This window comes from Juglans regia, chromosome 12, assembly GCF_001411555.2.
Source record: "Juglans regia cultivar Chandler chromosome 12, Walnut 2.0, whole genome shotgun sequence".
NCBI classification, from domain to species: Eukaryota; Viridiplantae; Streptophyta; class Magnoliopsida; order Fagales; family Juglandaceae; genus Juglans; species Juglans regia.
Window position 1 is genome coordinate 851,010 of NC_049912.1, and position 18,976 is coordinate 869,985.

The window sequence follows — 18,976 nt, forward strand, 5'->3', positions numbered from 1 at the left end:
ATTAAAAGAGAGTCTAGTCCGCACATGCAGATGAGATGAATGACTGTTAAGATAAATATAAAATCTCGATCACTTCAAATTTTAGTATATTTGAGAAAAATACAGAGATGTTAATGTTATGAGAAAGAATTTGTAAATTGAGAAAATAAAACTAAAATACCCGACCGACGAATTTTCCATCCTCAAGAAAACCAATACTATAATCTCCTATTAGAAAAATTTCCTGTGTCTTAGCTTTTCCTTGTTCCTTTCTCCTTCCCAAACCAACCACTGAATCAAAGGTGCCACCAAAAATTTTGATGGATATGAGTAAAAGAGCGAATGAGTGTAGGATTCTCAGCCTCTTTAATGAAAGGGATCGGAGTCGACAGCGAATAGTGATAAAATTAATAATACAAGCAGTCCAAGATTTCAACAAAAGAATTGTTGTATAATATGTAGTTTGGACGAATATTCCTGATATTAGAATCAGTGAAGTAATGGGGGGGTTCCAACTTCCACGGTTCCAGGTAAGCCCTCATATTCTCTTTGGCAAGTACATGTTTGGAATAATGTTCTGGAGGTGAAAATTAAGCAGATTGTCCTGTGTTCATGTTACTCATGTCTGCACAGAAACCAATTAAATTCCTGATATTTTTTTTATTTTCTTTTTCGAAAGAATGAGCTGAAAGGGTTTCATTATAAGATCCACCTGTCGAGAAGAGATGAAAGTTGGCCTTAGTGATTCAACAGTGCCGTGAGGAAGGACCGTGACTCAAGTCATGAGAGTTTCTCTACCGATCACATGTTGATCTTAAAGACAGTGTATGCAAGGTGTTTCAAAAATTACTCATTCACCATCGAGAGTCATCGTGTTGATTTATATACAAGGATACAAGTTGTATTGACCATTCGGGTGATGTATGTACAAGGAAAAATTAGATCCTAAGTTGACTAAAATGGATTGTATATAGACGACGTGTTTTGTTAAGAAAAGATTTTACTGAATAAACTTGCTTGATTTCATTGATGTATTGTGTAAAATATATAGTTGTACAAAGGAATGATATACATGGAAACAGAATGATATACATGGAAACAATATCATAAACGGCTATACAATTAAAAACAAATATGTGGTAATCTTTCTAATATCAAAACAGATGGGAATTGGCGAGAATCATGGGATCTGTAATATGTTTGAAGACTTCCTATATATAAAACAGCTGCTGGTGAGTTCCCATATATATCATTCTTGACGTGAATCTTCAGTGATTTTGTGACCATGATTGGAGCATAGCCGTTGAGCGTGATCTCGGACATTATTGTGTGTTAATTCTCCTCCGCAAACTGTGTCGAGGAACAAGGCAGTTTGGACTGGAGTGAATAGAGTTGCGGGCGGCCGAGGGGTTTGGTGAGGAGATTAGCAAGTTGAAGCGATGCTAGAACATGTCGAGTCTGAAGAAATCCAAGTGCTACCTATTCTTATACGTAGTGGTTGTCAATCTCGATGTGTTTACTACGAGCGTGAAAAATCGGATTGATTTTCATGTAGAGAGCACTCAGGTTGTCACATAAAAGAATTGGCACAATTGAGAGTTGAACTTCGAGATCACGAAGTAAAAAAGAAATTCAAGTGAGTTCGACAGTAGCCTGGGCCATGGCTCGATATTCAACTTCGGGACATGATCTTGAAACAGTAGCTTGCTTTTTGGCAAACTAGAATATGCAATTACTTCCAAGAAATACACAGTAACCTGTGATGGAACGTCGGGTGAGGGGACAACCTGCCCAATCTACATTAGAAAAGGTATAAAAATCAAGTGTAGTATTGGAACTAAAATGAATGCCAAGGTCGACAGTGCCATAAGCATATCTAAGGATACATTTAACCATTTTATAATTAGCCTCAATTGGGGAATGCATGAATTGAGATAGAAAATTGACACTATAAGATAAATCAGGCCATGTAAAAGTAAGTATTGAAGAGCACCAACTATGCTCCGATAGTAGGAGGGATCAAGGAAATGAGTATCAGAAGTGAGACCTTTGGTCTTAGGCATCATTGGGGTTCCCATTGGTTTACTATCTTGCATGTGGGCACGTTCAAAAATATCTACGGCATATTTGGTTTGAGATAAAGCAAGGCCATCAGTGGTGAGGGTGACTTGAATACCAAGAAAATAGTGCAGAAGCCCAAGATCTTTCATGGAAAACTGTGTGTTGAGGATATAAAGAAAATCATTGAGATATGAGAGATTAGACCCGGATAGAAGAATGTCGTCGACATATAAAAGTAAAATAAGTGTGCCATGAGCGAACTGACAAGTAAAAAGTGAAGAATCAGCACTATTACAAATAAATCCAAATCTAAGTAAAAAGCTACAAAGTTTGTCAAACCAAACACTGGTTGTTTATTTTAAACAATAAAGAGTTTTATTCAATTTACATACAAGAGATGAGAGAGTACAATGGACAAAACCTGGGGATTTTTCCATGTAGACTACCTCGTGAAGGTCACCATGCATAAATGCATTCTTGACATCAAGTTGGCTAATAGACCACCAATTAAGCAAAGCAAGGCTAAGGACAATCCAAATCGTACTTGGTTTGATAACTGGAGAGAATGTCTCATTATAATCGATAATGTCTACTTGATAAAAGCCTTTAGCAACAATGCGAGCTTTAAGACTGTAACCCTCCGGTCCCAAAGATCCAAGGAGTTAGCTCATATTACCTAAAATCATCTCTCAACCATATAGTCATAAACTGCAAGGTTTCAATGACACATATAAGTCATTGTTTCAAATCAACTACTCTAATATAATTAATCTAAAACACCACAAAATCTTAAAATAAACATCAATCTTCCAAAATACCAAATCAACAAAGCAAAGCAAAAAATACTGAATAAAATTCTCAAATAATCAAAGTACTCTCCTTGTACTTAAATCCACTATGATCACATAGTCTTGCCCATGTTTGCTATTCTGAATCCTCAGTTGAAATACCCAAAACATCTAAAAATATTGTAGAAATAAGGGGTGAGTTATCAACAACTCCGTAAACAGAGAACATATACTAGTATGTAAATATAAGCTTTTTCTCAAAGTTAGGGCTGAGCACCGACCTATTCGGAGTCGGAGGGCCCAGACTCCGACTCCGACTCCGACTTTGTCGGAGGTCGAATCCGACCTCCGACTCCGACTCCGCGATGTATATTATCCGATCCGACTCCGACTCCGACTTGTCGGAGCGGAGTCGGAGCGGAGTCGGATTTTTTTATTTTATTTTTTTGTCTTTTTTAATTTCATATTTGACCCATTTTTTAAAAAAAAAAAAAAATTGTGAGCTTTCAAATTTCAACTTTATCAATATTACAATCTAAACTAAATAGAAGACCATGCAATATCAATCTAATGTTATCATTATAATTTATATTATATATATATATATATATATGAAGATTCATAAAAAAATATATGATATATATTATTATATATGAATATTAAAAAAAAGACACCGACATTGTATACGAAATATTATTAATACACTAATATACTTTATATATATATATTAATATATATAAATATATGTAATACACTAATAGTATTAGTATATTAGTATTAGTATTAATATTAGTTATACTAGTAGTGATATTAGTTATTCTAATAGTTATATTAGTATTAGACTATTAGTTATTATTAATACTATATATTATACTAATAGTGATATTAATACTATATAATATATATAGTTATAGTTAAAGTCATTTAGTATAACTATATTAGTATAAGTTATAGTGATTTAGTATAATTATGATACTACAAGTTATAACTATAGTCTATATTAGTATTAGAATTAGTTGTAGTGATTAGAATAACTATATATTAGTATTTGCTATAATGATTTTAATTTAGTATAACTATATAATATTATTAGTATATTAGTATTAGTATTAATATTAGTTATACTAGTAGTGATATTAGTTATATTAATAGTTATATTAGTATTAGACTATTAGTTATTATTAATACTATATATTATACTAATAGTGATATTAATACTATATAATATATATAGTTATAGATATAGTCATTTAGTATAACTATATTAGTATAAGTTATAGTGATTTAGTATAGTTATGATACTACAAGTTATAACTATAGTCTATATTAGTATTAGAATTAGTTGTAATGATTAGAATAACTATATATTAGTATTTGCTATAATGATTTTAATTTAGTATAACTATATAATAGTATTAGTATATTAGTATTATACTGACTATATTACTGATTGTATTAGTATACTTAATTTCTAATACTAGTATATCACTATAGTTAATAACTTAATAGTATCATATAGTAATATAGTATTAGTAATTGATACTATTACTACAGTAATTTATATAGTCATTTATATATAGGCTTAAAGTGGTTTACTAATTTATATATAGTAATTAATACTATTAGACTATTAGTAATTTATATGAATAATACTTTAGTTATTATACATTAGTATTATATGTTATTATAAATTTATAGATTAGTGTTTATACATTAGTATTACAATATTACATGTCGATGTTATTATTCATCTTAGTGTTTATAGTATATTATATATACATTAGTTATTAGTATTATATGCTATTATATTTATACATTAGTAATTTAGTGTTACATGGTAGTAATATTGTAAATTTGTAATAGTATGATATTTACATATAGTCATATACTAAACTATTATTAGTCAATTTAGTCTATATATTATAGTATAAATATATTATTTAACTAGTATATTATTGAGTTTAACTAACTATATAAGATATAGTTGTATAAAATTTAAATAATTAATATATAGAAAAACACATATTTTATAAAATATGTATAAAATCGGAGGCGGAGGCGGAGGCGGAGTCGGAGGGAGACGTCGGAGGCGGAGGCGGAGGCGGAGGCGGAGGCGGAGGATCGGAGTCGGATCGGAGCGGAGTCGGAGTCGGATCATCAATGGATCCGACTCCGACTCCGACTCCGACTCCGACTGTCATGAAGAAAAAACCTCCGACTCCGACTCCGACAAGTCGGAGCCGGAGCGGAGTCGGAGCGGAGTCGGATTCGGAGTCGGATTGTCGGATTTTTGCTCAGCCCTACTCAAAGTTCAGAATGGAGAGCAAAACATTTTTAATTTCAGAGTGCGAAACCAAAACATGTTCCCAAAATATCAGAGCGACAGTTTAGAAATATTCATATTCAAAAATATCATTTGGCATAGTATAAATGAACATCATCATCATCAAATCATCTCATATCATATCGTATCAGAACATCATATCGAAACAGAAGACATGTTTAACCCCCGTGGTAGGGTTGTGCTATCATCGGTGGCCAAACCGGGTAAAGATAGGAGTGAATATTTCCCTTATTATTCTCGAAGCCCCGAGTGTGCACAGGAAAAAGATCACACAGAAAATCACTTTGTTTCCAAAATGGGTGCACTCAAAGTCAAAGACAGAGAAGTTGGTACCAACTAAAACAGGGGCCACAGTTTTACACTCGTGGTAAGGTCAGAGCAGAGCAAAAATAGAGCCAGATATAGAATCAGGATGTCATACCAAAGGTTTTCAGATGTCACATCATATCAAACAAGTACTGAAAAGAATCATATCATTTTCACATAATCAAAATAGATTCAAACTATTTTTCCATAATCAAAACAGATTCAGAGCATTTTTTCATAATCATGCCAAAAAGATTTCAAATTTTATATTCGCTCTTTTTGCGTAGTGTAGAAACTAAATGCCAAAACTTTGCTCTTGTCTATACCAATCATGACAAAAATATATTTCTCTTTTCTTATTCAGATACAATTAGTGATGCAGAACAAAATGACCAAGGTTGTTTTCAAATTTTCTTTTCATAAAAAAACATGTATATTTTTCATAAATCAACCCTAGTCCATCTCTTTTTATACAAAATCTAGTATAAGAACCTCGCTTAGCCAGATTTTTTAAATTTATAAACTTTTTCCACAACCGTGCTGAACGAATATCAATTTTAAAGACTTGCTAAAATTCTCCATATACTTAGTTAAATACTACGAAAATAGCTTTAATAATTATTTTGCTATATACATAAATTAATAGATACTAATATTATTTAATTTTTATAATAGCCTATCTACACTTTCAATTTACAACTTAATAAAATACTTGTATCAATTTCAATTTAACATAAACAGTGGAAACTCATTTAGTAAGATAGATTTAAATTAGATTTAAAATAAAATTAAAATCTAATTATTTACTACTAAACTTAGTTGCAAAATACTTAGTAATCTAATTTAAATCCATACATATTTTTTATATAAATTCTTATAATTCAAACGAAGCCCACCCAAAGCAATTTTAATATAAAAATTAGGCCCAACATGGAACCATTCTAATGAAAAGGGCATTTTGGAAATTAACCATAAACATGCATGGCCTCTTTGGGAAGTCTGGGAACAAAAGAAAATCTGAATTTAAAAAAAAACAAACAAAAAACTCCAGACCAAAATCGTGCGACAACGAGGCTTTCCATGTGCAAGGCTCGTGGCCTGGGCCAAAAATTACGGTGGCGCACTCAGCTTTCCACGTGCGTGGTGGAAAAACTTTTGAAGAGAGGAAAATTTTGTTAGCTGGTGTCAAACCCTGCTGCAACAAAGCCAAAGGAGAGGAGCAGAGACGATATCATGGCTTACCGAAGCGGTGCGAGGTGACGGATGGTGGCTGGTCAGCGGTTTCTATGGTTGCCCAAGGACTCCAACGCATTGTGGTGGTTAACGGTGGGCTGAGCAACACCCTCAAAGAGAAATTAGTTATAGCGGGGAGAGAGAGAGAGAGAGAGAGAGAGAGAGAGAGAGAGAGAGAGAGAGAGAGATCACTTACGTAGAGAGAGTGGAAATTTCACAATGCAGTCTGGGGTGGCGTTACTGTGCTTGGAGGGATTCATGTTGTCTGGTATAGTGGTGGAGGGTGATTCACGGCTAGGTGTGGCTGAACAGCCGTTGGTGACTAAAACCAAGGGCATGGAAAGCCTGCTTGCTTGCTTTGTTTTGAGGTGCAAAAATAGAGGTTGGGCAAGGGCTATTTTTAGTGGTTCACCTTGTCCCAGCGTGGGCTTCCTGTGGTGATTTTTTTTCTGTTTGCAGAAGGGAAAGATCAGGGCTCCAGTGGTGGTCCTCCGCTTGGTTGCTAGACTTGGAGAAGCATGCAAGATGCAACGCTATGGGCTTCACGTGGGACGGGGAAGACGTCACGCTGCTTGGTACAACGGAGACTATGGGTTGTTTATGTGAGGAGTACGATAGCTAGGAGTGGGCTTTGGTGGGGATGGCAGCAACGTAGGGTTGTATCACAGTGGATCATCTTGATGCATTCAGTGGCTAGCAGCATGCTTAGCATGATGTGGTGGGGTGAGGAACGCCGTGAGGGTGCTAGTCGCTATGGTGGCTTGGGCAGTGTTTTTACAGTAGTTTTCTTGAACGTGGAAGGCTTAGTGGTGGAGGTCACTATGTGAAAACTATGCTTGGCTTCAGCGCACAATAGAGAGATAAAAGGATGAGGGAAAGTAGTTGTTGAGAGAAATAAGGACGTGGGTAATGGAAAGGAAAATTTGTTGAGAAAAAAGAAGAGGAAGAGGAAACCATCAGGGGTGAGGGAGAGAAGAAAGGGAGAAAAATAAAAATAAAATTAAGAATAAACCCACTTATTAGAAATGGCACTAATTTCCTCAACTACTAGGCTTCTCTATGGGCCTAAGCCAAGATTGGGCCAAGAATGTATCATTATAATCAATAACGTCTACCTGATGAAAGCCTTTAGCAACAATACGAGCTTTAAGACAATCAAGGGTGCCATCGGCGTTGAGTTTAGTTTTAAAAGCTCATTTACATCCAATGACAAACATGTTAGGCTCACAGGGAACAAGCGTCTAAGTTTTATTGTCATGCAAAGCTTGTAACTCATCATATATAGCTTGGGTCCAACCGGAATGGGAGAGAGTAGATTGAATGGTTTTAGGTTCTTTTGGTAAGGGAGCAATGTCATGGATGTGAGCATACTTAGGGTTAGGTTTGCGAATACTGACCTTTGAGCGAGTAACCATTGGGTATTCAGAGGATACTAGAGGACGTGAAGAATTAGTGTGTATAGTGAATTGAGGAGGTGAGTCATGGGTGGGCATAGTCGAGGAAAAATCACAAGGCGTAGTTGGTGGATTGAGAGTCGACTGACCAGGAGGAGAACTAGGGGTGGGTGCGGGCCTAGGAATAGAGACGGTGTCAATGTCAATGGATAGATGAGTCTTTGGGGTGGAGTCAACAGGCATATCAGAAGTGGTAGGCGTGGAAGAGGGAGGAGAATTGCACATATCAAAGATATAGAGAATCACCTAAATGGAAGGAGATAGATGTAGATTACCAAGTTGTTTAAATGGAGAAGTGCGATCATCAAAAACTACATGATGGGAAATAAAGGCTCATCGAGATGGAGGGTGATAGCACTTATACCCTCGATGTTGGTCACTATATCCCATAAAGACACAAGCTAGGGTTTTATGGTCAAACTTATTTTTGTTTGGTATCCCAAGTATAGGGATAGCATATTGACCTAAAAATATAGAGAGAGCTATAGTCACGATATGTACCATATAGAATAGAAAAAATGGACTCTAAATCAAGAAAGGTAGAGGGAAGGCAATTAATTAAGAATACATCAATGGCAAAGGCTTCCACCCAAAAGCACTTTGAAACACCGTTGTGGAAGAGTATGGTCATACCTAATTCGCGTATAGTACGATGACGTCGCTCTACCGCACCATTTTTTCCAAGTGTGTGTGGACACGAAAAGTGGTGAAGAATGCCTCGCTGTTGCAAATGAGAAGTGAGTTGGTGACTAGAAAATTTACCACCCCATTGGATTAGAAAATATTAATTTTTTTATTAAATTGGCATTCAATAGAAGCCACATACATTTAGAAAAAGGATCAACAATACAAGCAAAATAGTGAAATTTTCCAGCAGAAATAACAAGGGCGAGCCCCCACAAATCACAGTAGATTTTATCAAAAAATTGCATGAGTAACACTAGACGAGGGTAAAAAATGAATTTTACTGAGTTTGCCTAATTAACAACTTTCACAAATGGGAGAACCCTTATTAGAACCAATAATGTTGATAATACCTTTCGATTTTAAAACATGGACAACAAAAGGCTGAGGATGTCCCAAACTCTGGTGCCACACTTCTACTGGAACTGACCAAAATAGAGTGGAGAAGTGCGCTTCACAATGGAGGTAAACGACGTAGAGATTACCCTTCCGTCGTCTGGTCAATCAGACACTATTGGTCTCTCGTTGCTTAACAACAAAGCCGATACCGTAAAATTTACAATTATAAGGATAGTTAGTTGTGAGTTGTCCAATAGATAAAAGTTTTTTTGCCAAGTCAGGAACTAGAAGAAAATCGATTAATTTGATTTTACAAGTGCCTGAATGAACATAAGTATCACTAATGTGTGTGATAGCATGCATACTAGCATCACCTACAAGTATAGCATCGTTACCAAGATATCTACAAAGGTTTTCACGTATACCTATGTTTCCTGTCATGTGGGTCAAGGCACCAGTGTCAGCCATCCATTCCGTATCATAAGTAGAATTATCCAGGGTGAGAGCAGCGAGAGCTTGTGGAACGTCATCTGGCTTATAAGCATGATTAAATCAATTCCAACACTTAAGTTCCATGTGGTCTTTCTTGCCATAGATTTGACATGTATCCTCACGAGTGGACTCACATGGCCTCGTGTTGGGATTAAGAGGCTGAGTAGGCGTGGGCTCCCTAGTTTGCATCGACGATGGGTTGCCACAAGCTAAGTTGCTGGCAAGTGTAAAGCCATGACCTTTGGAAGAGAACAAGTGGGGAGGAGCTCGACCGGAGTTGCGGTGGTCCTTATTACCAGTGGAGCTCATTTTCTGGCCATAGAACGCAAAAGGAGAGCTCGCAGTAGATTCATGTAGACAAGATTTGATTTTGAAGCCCTATAGCAAAGGAATTAGCTCGATGTAAGTGGGCATGGGAGGTTTCAACATCATCGTGGTAAATGGCTCATACTTAGCTCCAAGGCTATTCAGCAAGGAGAATACTTTCAATTTGTCTTTCACCGGTCTACATAGGGCAGCCAAACTATCACAAATACTCTTGAAGGTGCTTATGTGATCTGTAAGTGGAGTATTGGGATCCTTCCAAAGATAGATGAGCTATTGGACGAGGTAAAAATCATGTTCTTGTGAGTCTTGGGCATAGGCTTCCTTGAGGGAAGTCCAAACTTGAGCAGCAGAGTCAAGGCCAACTACTAGGCTAAGTGGCTCTTCAGACAAGGTACCTATAACACCCACTTCCTAAGTCTAGGAGTGTTTCATGATTTTCATAAAATATAGTCCAGCAAGAGATTTCATAATTTTATAAATCAAACTAAATAAATAATTAAAGCCTAGAACTAAATCCAACTGCTCAATCTAAGCCTGTCATGCCTGCTCGTGATCATCATCCTCACTTGGATGGTTAAAAATATAAAATAAAATTAAAATAAGTCAATGACTAAGTAAGAAACTCATCACAACATAAACATAATAAACGTAAAATTTTCATAAAATTCTTCATGTTGAGAGTTTAAAATCATGACTGATCATATTGATATTTATGTTATGCATGACATGTCTTGATTTATCTGAATTAACTGACCGATCTGATTTAACTGATTAAGCTGACTGGCCAACAAACTTAACTCTGTATCTCGCGGCCGCAAGGGGAGCCGCTGAGTAGTATTCTGGCATAATATGGTGGACCACGCTTGAGTATGTGGTTTGCACATCCACCCTGAAACTCTATTGATACTATGGATCTGAATGGTCATCTGATTAAACTAGTCTTATTTTATCTTGCAGTTGAACTTAAGATAGCTTATATGTCTTATGTGACATGAAATGCATGACATACATACTACATAATTATAATTTCTGAATCTAAACATGATGCGAAATGACATGATTGTGTGCTATATTGGATGACATGTTTGCATATATCATGATATGCATGGTACATAGACACTAGTTTTCAAGAATTGGCTTTAATAATAATTTATCTAAGCTGACATGTGATGATCCTAGTCTGTGGTCAAATTACTTACCTTACTGCGCTGCTTCCTGAATCTCACTCCGTAGCTCATCACCTGCACGAAGTATTAAATATCACTAAATCTGTCTAGGAGAATGTGTCCGAAGATCCCACTTAATTAAATTCGTATGGTAGGAAATAATTAAATAAATATTCTGTTTTCTACGAAAATCAATGAATGATAATATCATAAATTATTTAAATACTAATAACATACTTTCTTTTTCAAATTATAACTTAGTAAAATACTTAGGCTATATTCAATTGTGTTAAAATAAGTCGTGAACATCTCGATTCTTAAAATTGGTTTACTTTATTATAATTAACGTAATTATTAAATTTTGTTTTTACAAGAAATCTAATAAATACTACTACTATCATTTAAGTATTCTTAAAATATTTCTTTACTTTCAATTTACAAGTTTAATAACACAATTTTAACAAGATCTATTACAATAAACATCAAAGATTCATTTCATACAGTAGACTTAAAGTGAATCGATTACACGTGATTTATTTGAGGAGAGAGAGCGAGGGAGATACAGAGGAGCTTAAAATACATTTATCCTATTAATAATTAAAATTAATAATAATACCAGTAATGATAACTTGAATTAAAATTACCCATGTTATTTATAAAATTTTAAAAAAATCACAATAGTAATATATGTTAAAATAAATTTTTGATAATATTTGAAAATCTAATATATGGTCTAGTTTAGGCTCAACATGAGACAAACCTAAATAAATAATAGCTTATCAACTTAGATAAAATTGGCCCATTAAACCTAATTAGGCCCAATAAGATTATCTATATTACAACCTTAAAAATATTGAGCTGGGTCGTTACAATAACGATGATCCAACTACGGAGCAATCGGTCGGATTTCTGCCATTGAAGGAACTACGGATTCAAAGCTTGTTTGTCAAGAGCAGAGGCACATACAAAGTTGTCAAATTGAGGGGGTGCCAACTTCTAATCGAGAAGGTGATCAACTAGATCTTGGCTCTTAGCCAAGGCTAAAATTTGCTCATGCCACGGTGGATAATTTTTCTTGAGGCTGAGGGTAACAAAGTTACCAACATTAAGGGATATAAGCCATGGGAGAAGACTCTCTTACTCTCACACGGGCTCTAGTACCACAAAGATAGTGTATGCAAGGTGTTTGAGAAAGCTACTCAGTCACCATAAGAGTGCCGAGAGTCATCGTGTTGATTTATATATAAGGATACAAGACTCTGTCATGAAGAATACAAGCTGTATTGACCATTGGGGTGAGGTATGTACAAGGGAAAATTAGATCCTATGTTGACTGAAATGGGTTGTATATAGACGTTCTGTTTGAAGACTTCTTATATATAAAACAGCCGTTGGTGAGTTCCCATATATATCATTCTTGATGTGAATCTTCAATGATTTTGTGACCATATATAATTGGAGCATAGTCGTTGAGCATGATCTTGGACATATTCTTAGTTAATAGATCTTCCCAAGCTCACACAAATACTTATCTCTATTGCTCAATTCAGGGTTTTCATGGACCCAAAAACCAAGCAAAGAGCTCACTTGGATGAGAATAGATCAAAACGTTAGGCTAATCTTAATGAAAAGAAAAATTCACATGCCACAATCACATCTCACTTCTACCTCATTATGGCGAGGTAACATTACTCATCATCTATTGATTTTTTTTTTAAAAACAAGAATAATAAAAATAATGATAAGAGTATCACATTTTATATAATAAATAGAAATGTAATGAAAGTATGATACATAGCATTGCTCGAATACAGCTATTTCAAACTTTGAAAGAAGTTTACGGCGTTAGGCAAGGGCAGTAAATGGGCTGATCCATTATTGTTTCTTATTAGACTTGTGGGAAATATCAGCCCGCTTTTGAAATAATGACCAGCTCAAATGCCATTGAGCTTTAGGCTGTCCAAGATAAAGCCTAGCACTATTAACATTGAGAGAAGTCAGGAGGCCGACGAAGTCAGAATCGAGGTTGCTGCTACAGATTACAAACGTTGGGCTTTAAAAAAGAAATCATTGCTACTTGTCTTGAATTTTGTAAATTTTTTTTTATATTAGAGAATATTCTAATATTAGGTCGTTCATTTTTATAAAAAATTTTATTTTATTTTATTTAATTATTATAATTTTTTTAAATTCTTACATAAAATATAATAAATAATTTAAAATTTTTAAATCTCAAAACAAAAATAATATTAAAAAATACATTCTAATAATATTTTATTCAACTTTCAATTTTTATCTTAACTTAACTCATCTTATCTGCGAAAACAAATAAGGTCGTCAAATTTACTCACTTGATGTATTTTAAATAATTCCATAAAATAATTATTCAAATAATTTTTTTTAAAAAAATTGACAACGAATTAGCATGACTGAAATGATAAACTTATGATTTTTTATGAAAAAAAGAAAAAAGAAAAAAAGAAGAAGAGAATGGATGGGGTTGGAATCTTTGGAATTTTGGCTAAACGCCACCCACAAAGCTACATGTTAACTCAAGAGGAGGCATTAGGCCGCAAGCATCTTTTTGCTGTGTCTTCTTCCTCCACCACTTGCCAAGAAAGTGAAAATACCCTGTCGCTTTACTTTGCGTACAAATAAAGTTTTAACTATGAATTTTTTTACGTGCTTTTTTGTCCATAATGGCGACAAAACGCAATGTCTACCCCCCTACACTTTTGTATCTTCTGTTTTTTTGCTAATTTTGTTTTAATCCTCTCCGGTTACATTAAGTTATTATTTTGAATTATTAATTATTCCAAAAATCTTAAAATATTACACTTTATAAGCAAAATAATAAATAATAATAATAATTGAGAAAAAAACACTATTCCACATTGTAATATTCATATAATCAATTATCTTAAAAAATTTAAAGAATAAATGGAGTCAATAAATTAATTGAATATTAATATTTTTTTAACTAATTGGTTAAATAATTTATGTTTCTTTTTCATTATCTTCATCATTTCAGCCTATATTCATTTTTCAAACAAAAACGTGTTATTCGTAAAAAATTATAAAATTATTTTTATTATAAAATAGATATAACGTATCATATAAAAATGTAAAATTTCTTATATCGATTGTACTTCTCAACTTCAACGTGGACTTTTACTACAAATGTTTGCTTTTCCTAGGCGTTGATTTCATCAAATGTGACGGACATAATGTGTGATTTTTGCTATCCATGAATCATCATGAGACGTGATTGCTAATAGATTATTATATTAACCAGAGAAATGTTAGCATTAAACATGGTCCTAATACCAACCTAGACACCTTACATTGGAGTGAAGGGCATACCGGTCATTCCGCTTAAACATACTTTCTCATAGTTTCCTTTCCCCACACACGAACGCACTTGAAGCGAAGGCACAGCTTGAAAGGGACTGCAATATTCCTCGCGTCTGTGATCGGAAAATGAAGCGAGCACTCCACTTCAGCGAGTTTCTCGAGGCCGGAGACGATAAGAGAAAGAGAACAAAGCTCTCAGACGAACAAGAAGAGAAGCGCGAAGAGGATAGGTTCGTGAACCTCAACGAAGATTTACTGTTTGAGGTACTGAAGCACGTGGACGCGGGCACGCTAGCCACGGCGGCGTGCGTTAGCAAGAAGTGGCGGAACACGGCGAACGACGAGAGGTTATGGGAGATGATCTGCACGCGCCACTGTGCTAACGTTGGGTGCGGCAGTGACCAGCTCCGCTCGGTGGTCCTCGCTCTCGGAGGCTTCCGTCGGCTCCACGCGTTCTGCCTCTGGCCGCTCCTCAAAACCTCGTCGTCGCGCACTACTCTCTCAGCGTCGTCGTTCCCGTCGAAGAAGGGGTGTCGGAGTTGGGGGAAAGATGAGGTTCAGCTCTCGCTGTCGCTGCTGTCCATTCGGTACTACGAGAAGATGGATTGCAGTTCCCAAGCTTGTTCGAATAGAAAATGTTGATCGTATCTCCGAACTTGTGAGTATTCCATGTTGTGATTTGGCTTGTTTTGTGTGAGAATTTTGGTTTTTTTAATTAAATTATGCAATTTCTGTAACATATTTTTCTTTATTTTTTATGGGTATAATACAATACATATGACGTTTAATGGTACCGGATCTTGTCATTAGATGTATATAGACAGAAGTAATTTACTTTTTTATTTTCCTCAATCTCTTATCTAATTTCAATTCAAGATATATAAATTAACATGGAAAAGTTCTTCTCTTTGTTTATTGGTTTTTACATCAAGCGTGCGATGCCTAATTGATTAATTTTGTATTATGAAGTTTAGAAAGAGAATTATAAGAAATTTTATCATAGATTCTTGATGTGTCTAATCTTTTATAACCTCACAGTAACATTAACCTTTTAGGAAAATGCTAGTTTGTTATGTGGATTTAACCGCAAGTGTTTTTTTTTTAAAGTTGAAAAACGTTACTATTAATGAATTTGTACATTTTTTTAAAAAATAAACTATCGGTTAAACCCAGTAGTAAGAACCAGCGGCCAACTAGCATGATCCAATTTTTTACAATCCCCTTGAATTAAGCAATCCATTACAGGCGCGCGGCTACTTTGTACTAGGCAATTATGAACAGGTTAATAAATCCCATCTCCATTTTTTGTTATGAGAAATCATAGGTGCAATCGTGAATGTGAAAGTTTCGTATAATTATTTTAAAAAAATAAATAACTACGAAACCTACATAGAAATAATAATAATGTTTTAATAGTAGATCTCACTTTTTTATAAAGCTACAGGTGTTCGCATCTCCACTCAACACATCTGGCTTCGTTTGTTTTCACAATTCATCTCAATTCATTTTATTTTATTTTATCTAATCATTATAATTTTCTCAAATTTTCAAATAAAATAAACAATTCAATCTTTTCAAATCTTAAAATAAAAATAATATTAAAAAATATATATATTCTAATAATATTTTATTCAACTTTTAACTTTAATCTCAACTCAACTCATCTCATCTCTTTTACGAAAACAAACGAGGTCAAATGTTTATATAGAATTGTATATATGCATGTGTTTATGTATATAAGCTTCTTAATATTTATAAAGAAATGTTTGCTCTGTACAAAAGTCTTATACAATAAAGTTTAGAAATCAATGTGATTTATTACATTGTAATTTTTTTTATTATAAAGTATATTTGACATATTATATTAAGTCACTCTATTTGTTAAAAGTTATTAAATATGACAGAAACTAAGGAATAAAAGACAAGACACTTGTCTGATTTTGAATTTCAATTTATACATTATCAAGAATTAGATTCTTTTAACTTCAATAGGAAGTGGAGTAAAAAATAGAATCCCATTTTCTCATGGGCAATATTATTTCATTATTAAATAAAAATAAATATATAAGGAGGGCGGGTGGGACCCAACAAACTCCCCAATTCATTAGATACCGTGCAGATTCAAAAAACTAATTCGGAAATGACACCAAATAATTGGTTCGGTTCCATGGTCAGCTATTTTGAAGATGGTTGATAGAGCAATCCATTGATTGATCAAATGCTTGATACATCCATTGCAAAAAGATTTCACAATAGGAAGATGTGTAACTGCTCTAAAATATCTTGAGTGGGTGGACAAAAGCCACTTCTCGACAAAAGAATGCACTAACGAGCTTTTAGAAACTGGTGGGAGAGCTGAACATCTTGCAAATTGCAACAAATTGAGATTCCAAATGCCTACACAAAAACAAATTGGATTTTATTAGAGTTGTTTGGGATAGGAGTGTGGTGCGCGTGAGACTCATGTGTGGCTTGTGAGGCTCATGCGTCCGCGGAAAGGATTTAGGATTTGATTTATCAATGAAGTAATGATATACATACAATACATTTTTCTAACACATTTTATAATAATATTATAAGATGATGGTGTTTTTGTAAAATAATGTTACTTTTATAAGATATTTTATAAAAATACCTCTCATTTAAAACATTATTGTATAAAATATTATGAAAAATATTGTATATAAATCATTTTCCTTATCAAAAAGAGATTGAGAAGAAAGTCGTGGTGAGGTTTGGTGTGAGTGACAATGAATGGCTCTAGAAATGTGTAAATTTTAGCAACGATTAAAAAAATAGTTTAAAATAAAAATAAAAATTGAAAAATATAGTTAATTGACCGGAGATTAGACCGTCCTAGATTTATTTTTGAAGGGGTAGGGAGAGGGAAGACCTACTTGCTCGGCCGGGTACTCATGTACATAATTCTTCAAATAACTTTAATATGGATAATTAAGAAATAATAACAATACACTAGCTATAAGGTTTAGAATAAGGATATCTATATGATCTTGTTGCCCTATATACCCTATTATATATAGTATACAAAAAGTGCATGCATTCAGATGTGAAATTAGTTAATAATTAATTATGACGAAGATGACTAATTAACCCTAATAAAAACCTAAAGATTCAAGCTATCACACTAATGAAAACTTGATCTAATTTCGAAAATAAATTAATTTTTATGATTAAGTTAATTGCCAATTGGCATTCATGACATATATTATTTTTGCAGTGATTTAGTTTTTAAAAAAATTAATTGTTTAAATACAGTAAGGTCGGAGAACCACCTTGTCCATATAACAATTTATGACTGATCTATACACTTTCAATGTCATTATAATCCTACGAAAAAACTGGCAATTTCTAAGATTTTACAAGTTATCACAACTGCCCATGAATACTACACGCGGTAGTACTTTTAATATCATGGAATAATAATGATGGTAGAAGTAATATATTTAAAGTAATGATATAGTTACGACTCTTAAGGTCCGTTTGGATACAGAGGTAAGAATTTCACCTCATCTCATGTCATTAAATTTTAACTAATAACCTCACTATTATTCATAAATCATCTATTCTCATCTCACTATCTAAATGGACTCTTAGGAAAGGTTTGGATTCAAAATCCACATCAATCCATCTCAACTCATCATTACAATTTTTTTAAATTTTTACACAAAATATAATAAACAAATCAACTTTTTCAAATCCCAAAACAACTTTTTCAAATTCCCACACAAAATATAATAAATAATTCAACTTTTATTTTACTATTTACAAACCATCTCAACCCATCTCAACTCATTTCTGAATTCAAACATCTCCTTAATTTACGACTCATATCATAATTAAGTACTATTATAAATATCCTATTTTATTATAAATAAATTTTACATAACTACCGCCCATTTATTTAATATGAAACTGTAAAACAGTTGTAATTAAGGAAATTGTAAATTAATCATTTTTCTATGTAGTTTAAGTTCCTTCAACGCGGTAAACCTCAAACTGTCAGTCATGCATCATGTGCATGCACATTATGAAAGAGTATATTTGCATGGAGCGATTTTCCTTTCAATAATTCCTCAATAATGTACCATGCATTAATTTGCAGTATTCCTTTCACATCATGTCATTATCATATTTATTTTTTTGAATGCTCTACGAAAGGTATATTTACCAGAAAATTAAAGAAATTTAGAAAAAAAAAAGTATATATAAGAATAGATATAGTCTAGCAAGTAATCTTACAGCTTATTAATGTTGTTTTTTATAGTATCTATCAACAATGTCGTGTCGTCTCAAGTACTTTAGAGTCGAATCGTAGTTGTTATGTTTGTAGTTTGATTTTCAATATCAAAGCTGGATAACTACGAAGAAAATACAAGGATATATATATACACAATGTTTACAACTCAGCAAAAATTATCTACAACTAGT

At 33.7% G+C, this 18,976-nt stretch overlaps 1 protein-coding gene across 1 annotated transcript; it reads left to right on the forward strand.

Annotated features, from left to right (window-relative positions):
* The first annotated feature begins 14,489 nt into the window (after window positions 1-14,489).
* LOC109020745 (F-box protein GID2-like) lies at window positions 14,490-15,342 on the forward strand. The gene has a single exon (XM_019003272.2). It carries the CDS (start codon window positions 14,654-14,656, stop codon window positions 15,167-15,169), a length of 516 nt encoding a protein of 171 aa, XP_018858817.1. The 5' UTR covers window positions 14,490-14,653; the 3' UTR covers window positions 15,170-15,342.
* Window positions 15,343-18,976: the final 3,634 nt, after the last annotated feature.

What these genes read in the sequence shown, in the direction of transcription:
- LOC109020745 (XM_019003272.2), top strand. Translation starts at nt 14,654, where the DNA reads ATGAAGCGAGCACTCCACTTCAGCGAGTTTCTCGAGGCCGGAGACGAT.